The sequence below is a fragment of the Propithecus coquereli genome, unplaced genomic scaffold (assembly GCF_000956105.1).
Source record: "Propithecus coquereli isolate 6110/MARCELLA unplaced genomic scaffold, Pcoq_1.0 Scaffold482, whole genome shotgun sequence".
In the NCBI taxonomy this organism is placed as follows: domain Eukaryota; kingdom Metazoa; phylum Chordata; class Mammalia; order Primates; family Indriidae; genus Propithecus; species Propithecus coquereli.
Window position 1 is genome coordinate 1,025,120 of NW_012150641.1, and position 9,579 is coordinate 1,034,698.

Consider the following 9,579-nt stretch of genomic DNA (forward strand, 5'->3'; position numbering starts at 1 on the left):
CCAGAGAGCTAGGATTACAGGCGTGAGCCACCGCGCCCAGCCTGTGCAGAAACTTTTTAGCTTGATGTAATCTCATTTGTCCAATTTTGCTTTTGCTGCCTGTGCTTTGGGGGTATTACTCAAGAAGTCCTTGCCCAGACTAATGTCCTGAAGTGTTTCTCTAATGTTTTTTTCTTAGTAGTTTCATACTTTCAGGTCTTAGATTTAAGTCTTTAATCCATTTTGATTTGATTTTTGTATGTGGTAAGAAATAAGGATCTAGTTTCATTCTTCTGCATATGAATATCCATTTTCCCCAGCACCATTTTTGCAGAGACAGTCCTTTACCTACTGTATGTTCTTGGTGCCTTTGTCAAAGATAAGTTCACTATAGATGTGTGGATTTATTTGTGGGTTCTCTATTCTGTTCCACTGGTCTATGTGTCTGATTTTATGCCAGTACCATGCTGTTTTGGTTACTACAGCTCCGTATTACAATTTGAAGTCAGGTAATGTGATTCTTCAAGTTTTGGTTTTTGTTCAGGATGGCTTTGGCTATTCTGGGTCTTTTGTGGTTCCGTATAAATTTTAGGATTATTTTTTTCTATTTCTGTGAAGAATGTCAGTGGTATCTTGATGGTGATTGCATTGAATCTGTAGATTGCTTTGGACAGTGTGGACATTTTAATAATATTGATTTTTCCAATGCATGTGCATGGAATATCTTTCTTTTTTTTGTGTCCTCTTCAATTTCTTTCATCAGCGTTTTATACTTTTCATTATGGAGATCTTTCATTTCTTTGGTTGAGTTTATTTCTAGGTATTTTATTTTATTCGTAGCTATTGTAAGCAGGATTACTTTCTTGGTTTCTTGTTCTGATTGTTTACTGTTGGCATATAGAAATGCTACTGATTTTTGTATCCTGCAACTTTATTAAATTTGTTTATCATTTCTAATATTAAACAGTTTTTTTGTGTGTGTGTGGAGTCTTTAGGTTTTTCCAGATATAAGATTATATTATCTGCAAACAAGGATAATTTCCTTTCCAATTTGGATGCCCTTTATTTCTTTCTTTTGTCTGATTGCTATAGCTAGAACTTCCAATACTATGTTGAATAACGGTGGTCAAAGTGGGCAACCCTGTCGTGTTCCATATCTTAAAGGAAAGGCTTTCAGTTTTTCCTCATTCAGTTTGATACTCTCTGTGGGTCTGTCATATATGGCTTTTATTTTGTTGAGGTAAGTTCCTGCTATACCCAGTTTTTTGATAGTTTTTATTGTGAAGGGATATTGAGTTTTATCAAATGCTTTGTCAGCATCAATTGAAATGATCATATGGTTTTGTCCTTCATTCTGTTGATATGATGTATCACATTGATTGATTTGAGTATGTTGAACCATCCTTGTATCCATGGGATGAATCTCCTTGATCATGATGAATAATCTTTTTAATGTGTCGTTGAATTCCATTTGCTAATATTTTGTTGAGGATTTTTGCATCTATGTTCATTGGAGATATTGGCCTATAGTTTTCTTTTTTTGTTGTGTTTTATTTTAATAATATCGTATAAAAAGAGTTAGTATAGTGAATGGGCTACTTATTTCTCTTTCGTGAAAATTATTTATGTTTGAACTACTGTGAGATCCTCATTGGGCACCTCATGGCATCCGCTGAGGAAAAGCTACCTGGGCCAGGCTCTGTGGGCACAATTCCTTTTGAAGTAATGGCAAACTGTGTAATAGTGCTAAGAACACAGGCAGGCACCATAGGCAGACAGGCCTCATCCCAGCATCCTTGCCCGTCAGTAGCTGTATGACTTGGGAGGATTACTTAACCTCACTGAGGAACATTTGCTCATCAGTGAAATAGGGATAGTAATACTCCTAAGTGGTTAGAAATTATACATCCTACACTGGTAATTCTGTCCATGGGCTAGATGTGGGTTTGAATTTCATCTTTTTATTTGAAAATTTTAGCTGAATCCTTAAATCAGTCACTTTGCAATCATGTTAGATTTTATCATTGTACATTCTTTTGTTGTAGCTGGCGTATATCACATTTTGGCTTGAGACGATAGTTAAACTTCATGTAGATATTTATCCTCCTTCAACTTTCTTTTCCACTCAGTGTTTGATACTTTTTTTTTTCCTCCTTTAACATCAAATTAATAATGATTACTCTCTGGTTGTGGGTATTCTTGAAGCCATTCTGAAAGTCGGTGGTTTCTAAACTTAACCAGGCAACAAAATCACCAGGGGAGCTTATTTAAAGAATGATTTTCAATCCCTACCTCCCCGAGTTTAATGATTTAGTGAGGGTGGAGCTCTAGGAATTACCTTTAATAAAACTTCCCAGTTGAATTTGATAGGCTGCAGGGTTTGAGAGTCAAGGTTGATTAGGCATATATAGTCATCTAGGCAAACAATATGTAGAGTAAACCTGAGTTTTTGTTATTTACCTCCAGAGAATCTGACATAGTAATAGGAGATAATGAGTGAACGTGATTAGATTGAGGGCTATATAATGTGGTTGGAGAAGCATTAATTTGGCTTGAGAGGAGTAGAATTACTAATGTTTTATAAACTACTACTGCAACTTTATTATATTAAATATTTTAAAACCAGGCAAATGGTCACTTTCTTTTTTTTGTTTGTTTTGTTCTGTTTTATAGATCGTGAGGACCAGTCAATTCTTTGCACGTAAGTAGATGTTGAATGTTCAGACCTGTTTTTGATTCTGTTGGAAAATAGAGCAATTACTTTTTTGTGTGGGGGATGGGGGGCGTAGAGCAGTAATTTTTAAGAGTTTGATATAAACTTTGCAATTATTTTAAGACTAAAATTATATAAATTGCTTAAATCCGATGTTACTGTTCCGTTGTTAAACTGGGCTTTTCACACATTTTATAATGTTAATCTGTGAAATTTACATCTTTAGTTTGTATGTCCAAGTGTAGGCCTATTGGACGTTTCAGTAATTTATTCTATTTATTCATTAAACATTTATTGATTATTATGTGCCTAGTGTACTTTGTGCTAAGTACTAAAGATTCACAGCTGAATGAAACAATATCCATGACAGGACATGATTAGATTTGCACGTTAGAAAGATCACTTTGCCTGTACTATGAAAAGTTGAAACAGGAAACCACTTAGGAGGCTGTTCAGTTATCTAGGCAAGAGATGGTGACTTAGGTGGAGAAGTGGCTGAGTTTAAGTGGTGTTCAGTTTAGGAGGCAGACTTACCAGGACTTGGCGATTTACATGCCTAAGAAAAAGGAGCTAAGAGAGAAGATATTGTTGATGAAATCAGGACATCTCCTGACATGGGAACATGGGGGGAAGGCTTATTTGGAGTGGAAGATCTAGAGTTTGGTTTCAGACACATTGCGTATGAGGTGTCTGTCTGTGGCTCATGTGAGTGGAATTGTCCATTAGGCTGTCGGGTGTTTGGTTTGGAGCTCAGGAGAGAGAGAGATCTGTGCTAGAAATGCAGATCTGAAGAGTCTGCAGCGTAGAGGGTGATAGAAGCCATGCTGGTGAATGAGATTGTCTTAGAAGAATGTGTTGAGAAAAGGCAGTGTGTGGAATCCTGAGGAAAACATACATTTGAGTGTTGGACAGAGGAAGAAGAGCCACGAAGAAGCATAGAAGGACCCAATATAGAGGCATGAGGAGGCAAGAGGGTGTGGTGACACAGCAGGTGAGGGGAGAGAGGTCCTTCATCTCAGGAAGAGAGAGTGGTCCTCACGTCAGGCTCCATTGAGTTGAGTGAGGTATGCACCAGCATGTGCGTGGGGAACGGAAGGTGGGGGGCGCTGAGTGAGCGGACTGGGAGATGGTGAGGAGGTAGAAGCCAGATGGCGGTTGAGGAATGAAGGGGAGGTGAAAAAGTTTAGCACAACAAAACAGAAAACCAAGTACAGATGCACTACTTTCAAATAGTTTGAGAAAGTGAAAAGAGTAGTAGTTGAGTAGTGATAAGAGATCAACAGAGGATTTTTGTTGCTCTTGGTGGTGTTTTCAGCGTGTACAAGATTAAATATTGACGAGAAGAGAGAGTATTTTGGGAGTAGCTAAGGATGGGGGCAGGAAGGAAAGAGAACTGAGAGCAAGCAAGGCGATGAGATGCAGAGCACTGTGGGGCCCTGGGAGGTGGGGATGCAACTCTTCTACAGTGACGGGGCCAAGGAGGCAGAGTACCAATGCCGGTAAGTAGGGGTGGGGAGCTGAGAATTGAGAAAGTTCTAATCTGATGGTTTCTTTTTTCTGCGAAATAGATGATTTGGTATCTAATAAGGGGGAGGAGTGGCAGGATAGGAGGATTGAGGAGAGGGGAATTAGTCTGCTTTGTTGTATGGATTTTCTTCTAGCATTATTTAACCTCGAGGAGTTATATATTAATAAATTAGCTTTTCCTAAACAGCAAACCACCAAGAAACTTAGTGGCTCAAAACAGCATGGTTCAGGCTGAGCGCGGTGGCTCATGCCTGTAATCCTAGCACTCTGGGAGGCCAAGGTGGGAGGGTTGCTTGCATTCAGGATTTCGAGACCAGTCTGAGCAAAAGTGAGACGCTGTCCCTACAAAAAATAGAAAAAAAAAATTAGCTGGTCATGGTGGCGTGTGCTTGTAGTTCCAGCTACTGCAGAGGCTGAGGCAGGAGGATTGCTTGAGCCCAGGAGTTTGAGGTTGCACAAAACTATGATGACACCACTGCACTCTAGCCAGGGTGACGCAGTGAGACTCTGTCTCAACAAAACCCCAAATAAAACAAAAAAACCCAGCATGGTTCTATACATTTCTCAGCAATTGGGTTGGGCTCAGCTGGGCAGTTGTGCTGATCTGGGCTGGCCAAGCTCAGCCGTCTCATCTGGGGGTCACTCCTGCATCTGCAGAGAACTGTGCGTCAGCTGGTGGCTGGCTGACTGTTGGCTAGGTGCCTTGGTTTCTTCACATGTCCTCTTATTCTCAAGCAGACTATCCTTGGCTTTTAATGGGGTGGCAGGGTTCCAAGAGCAACAAGAGGGCAAGCTCCAATGTGTAAGTGTTCAAGTTTCTGCTTGTGTCACATTTTGCCATACATTTCTCCAAAGCAAGATGCATGGCCAAGGCCAGAATCGGTGGGAACACCACAAAATGAGGCATGAAGCAGTTGGGGCCATTACTGTAGTCGATCCACCATCAGGGTGTTGGAGTGGAACAAAATCCAGTCCAACAAAAGGTAGAGGACTTGTACCTCTCCTCTTAGATTGGGTGATTTGATGAGGACTTTTGGAAATGTCTGAAAGCAAGAATCACTTAGGGAGGGGAATGACTGCTATTTGACAGAATGAAAGGTTAGTAAGCACTAATTTACTTGTTACCTAAAGTGACCATTACAGACACTAGCACTTGTAATTAGACAGTCAACATCATTTAAGTCTGAAGTTTGTCATCAATTATTAGGCTTAGTTTTATGAGGTAAGTCTTCCAACAGCTGGGTTATCTCTTCTTGGACACAAAGTAGCAATCATCAAATACCGTGTTTTCTTTTCTTCTATTCTTTTTTTAATTAACTTTTTCCATCATGTTATTATGAATATTTTAAGTCATAAAGCACAGTTGAATGAATTTTGCAGTGAATACGTATATATCTACCACCTAGATTCTACCATTAATATTTTATTCTACTTGCTTTATCATAGCTGTGGGTCTGTGGTCTGTTCATCCCTCTATCCATCCATCAGGCCATTTTAATGTTTGTGTTGGGAGGAAAACTTTTCTTCTTCCAACTTGAGTCCAGTGGTTGGGCCTGCAAATTAACTGGCAACGAAAGTTGTCCATGGAGTTTAGGGCTTCCTTGGGAAAGTATGCAGGGTTCTGTTGGGCTTTTTGATGTTAATGGATAGCTGAGTTCACACTTCCCAGTGTTAAGGGTCCATCTTTTCCCAATCAGGAAACCCCTTGGAGAGGGGGTCAGTGGCAGATCTACATCCTGGAGGTTAGATATTTCTTTCTGTGACTGCTGATTGTTTAGATGTTTTCAGGTTAAAGTAATTTTCATACCGCTTTAGTGAGCTACTAATCCCTTCATTTGATACATTTCAAGTTAAATTGTAGAGATCAGTACAATTTCCCCTAAATACTTCAGCATATAGCGTTAACTAAATTTCAATATTTTCCACTTTTTCGAAGCAAAATTTAATTATAATGAAATGCACAGATCCTAACTATTTATTTGCTGAGTCATTTGTGTAATCTCCACTCCTAACAAGATATGGAGAACAGTACCATCACCCCAGAAAGTTCCCTTTCCTAGCCTCGCCATATTTTAATTTTTAGATACTACTAATTGTGATATTTAATAACAGCTTTTCATGTTCATATCTATTATAAGGTTACACTGTGACCCGAGAAGTATGAAAAGGTAAAACAGTGTATCCTAGATTTAAGAAAATATGATATATTCCATGGTACTTTGAGGATCTATCAAATAAAGTATTGCAAACGTGTGCCTCTGGGGTCTTCTTAAACTTAGTACGTAACCAAGCAAGTTTTCTATATGAGAATAACTAATCAATTCTATATAGTAGTTATTTTATATTAAGTAGTTATGTTTACCTAGTATCACAAAAAGAAAATGTAATTAAAAGCAACATGGATTTTTTTTTCCTAAATCAATGGTAAGTACTTTGATAGATTCTCCTTAAGCTTTGGGAAAGAAAAGAGACTTTTTATTGGAGAAATTCAAGCTCTTTACATTATCAGGCCCAGAGAGACACTGGAAAGAAATAGCAGTGACATCTCACTCCCTGCTTGAGCTAAATAAATTCCTCTTGAAGCCACTTGCTATGCAGGCTCTAAACTGAGGCCAAGTAGCCATAAAATGCCATACACCCTATGTAGTTCAATGGTATATAGCCAGTCACTAACCAGGGTTATCTCTGTACGCCAGTGAGAATTCCTGTCAAACAACTTTGTATATCCCATTCCTTGTTCCCTTTTGCCTTTCCGCATCAAGGCCCCTGGAGTACTCTCCAAGATAACTTGGAAGTGTGATCTGGGCAGCTGTCCTCAGCCTTGGTCCGGATAAACTCTCTCTGTTAATTTTGTCTCAGCTTCTTCCTTTAGGTCCACGTTTCACTTTTTAGTCACTTTGCTTTCTAATTTACTTTTCCCCCAAAAGGATGCACTTCCAGCCTACACTCTGGCTCATCTGCCACACTTCCTCAGCTAGCCTTTGTTTCTGCAGACTCAGGCCAGGCCTGGTGAGCTCCCACCTGCAGGCCTCCTGCTTGCTCATTGTTTATCCCAGTGAGCTGGTATTATGGTATGTGGTGAAGACACTCAGGATGTGTCCTGGATCAGGAGAGGGCAGAGTCTTTCACACTTGCACCTCAGGTAACTGGAAGTGAAATCCTGTTAAGGGTGGAATCCTCATGTTGATTTTCCTTCTCCTTAGCATTAAAATTTACAAGGCAGTCACCCTTGATGCGGAAATTATTCTATTCTCTTAAACTCCCTTTTAAAAGATACTGTTTACATTTTATGACTCTGCCTGTTTTAGGCAAGCTGGTTAACTCAAGTTTTTCTCCTTTTAAGTATATTTGGAGTATAATGTAACATTTTCAACAATTGTTGAAAAACAATGGTTGCTTCACAATAGCTTTCTATCAAGATAGGTCAATAGATTTTTTGCAAAGGAATTTTATCTATCATATACAAATATTAAGTGGTGATGGCTGAGCCAGCCTGGATTGAGAACAGTTGATTCCTGTTAGGAGTAGCATACTGTAAATGTTTTAAGGTAACCAAATTGACAGAATTGATTTATTTCTTTTTTTTTTTTTTTTTTTTTTGAGACAGAGTCTCACTGTGTTGAAGTGTTTTCTCTATCTGTATCATTTTACTATAGCAACCTCAAACTCCTGGGCTCAAGCGATCTTCCTGTCTCAGCCTCCCGGGTAGCTGGGACTACAGGCATGTGCCACCATGCCCGGCTAATTTTTTCTATATATTTTTAGCTGTCCAATTAGTTTCTTTCTATTTTTGGTAGAGATGGGGTCTCGCTCTTGCTCAGGCTGGTCTCGAACTCCTGAGCTCAAACAATCCGCCCGCCTCGGCCTCCCAGAGAGCTAGGATTACAGGCGTGAGCCACTGCGCCCAGCCCAGAATTGATTTAAATAGCTAAGGCAACGGGTGTAGTTGAAAAACCACTGCGGGGTCAGATAGACTCAGGTGTTCTTTCTGGTCCCAGCTCTGCCACAAATGATGTGACCTTGGATCAGATTGTCGGCCTCTCTAGACCCCCATTTGCTTTTCTGATGACTCTGTTTTAGATGTCCTTGAGTCCTAAAACTTTGGGAATTATTAGATTGCTCTAGCTGTGTCTCACTTTTGATGATAACTATGTTATGGAAGAAAAACTGTGTAAATCAGCTTATAAATAGAAGTTTAAAATGTTCTAGACAAATATGCAAGGAAAGGGAACTAACATCTTTGCAAATGTTATCTCCATTAATCGTTGCAATAACCCTGTTGTCTCCATTTACTATCGCGTTATCCAAGACCTGATGGTAGCTAGTGTTAATGCAATAGGGGAGACTTGAACCTAAGTCTTGATCACAAAATCTCTGTTCTTCCTAGAAAGCTACTTTCTAAAGGGATAGAGTTTTGAAATTACAGGAAATCATCTACTAATGTTATGTGTATATGTTATATATAGATAATATAGGAAGGTATTATGTATGTAGTGTTTCTCAAATTGAGGTTATCTAAAACAAGAACTTTGGACAAAGGGTGTTTTTGGAGCCAGGCTGAATTCAGTATTGCAAATATCCAGAGAGACTATAAAATATTTGCACCAACAAAGATCTGAAAAAGGGATTTCTCACTGGGGAAATTGCCATAGCCCAGAAGAGATTCAGAGAAAGATTCCAGAATTGGTCACATATTAATGATCTGCTTCATTGCATCTTTACGCTGTTGGTTTTTATGTTTTGTTTTGGATTGCACACCTTGAGCAGCCAATGAACGCTGTTAGACCTTTCTATAAAATGCAAATACCTTCAGATGAGAAATTCCTGCACTTCAGCAGAGTCCCAGAAGACTTCTTGCTTTGTTCCTGTGAACTTTATATTTCTACCACTCCTGTGAAGGGTTTTCTCCCCAAAAGAACATGATGATGGGGCCGCAGCCTTTCCCCTTAACTGTGGTCTGGTCTTAGACCAGCAGTGAAACAACCAGCCACTTAAAGTATAAAACTACTTCGTCGTGACATCTTGTTTTGTTGGTGGAAATGAAGTCAGATTCCCTTCGTCCTCCTCACTATTTGATGTCTTGGCCTGTTCTCTTTTCTGGGGATTCTCTTAACTAATTTTCTTCAAGGGAAGTCTGCTGAGCTTTCTTTTTGGTTCTCTTACCTCTTTCCTTTTGATCAAGATACTTTTATTTCCACTCTTTCCATCTGGGACAGATGTGCAATTTCCCATCGTTTTGTTTTGTCTTTTTCTCTTTTTCCAAGAATTATGTTCCTTTGATCCTGCTACCTCCTTCATATTAAAATCGGGGTTTTAGGCCGGGCGTGGTGGCTCACTCCTGTAATCCTAGCACTCTGGGA

General features: G+C 39.4%; 1 protein-coding gene across 2 annotated transcripts in view; it reads left to right on the forward strand.

Annotated features, from left to right (window-relative positions):
- Positions 1 to 9,579, forward strand: part of MYH10 (myosin, heavy chain 10, non-muscle) — a 138,523-nt gene that overhangs the window by 32,777 nt on the left and 96,167 nt on the right. For both annotated transcript variants that reach the window (XM_012655702.1, XM_012655703.1), the window contains exon 4: positions 2,653 to 2,680. In XM_012655702.1, the coding sequence (XP_012511156.1) occupies positions 2,653 to 2,680 (28 nt within the window). The remainder of the gene's footprint in view (positions 1 to 2,652; positions 2,681 to 9,579) is intronic.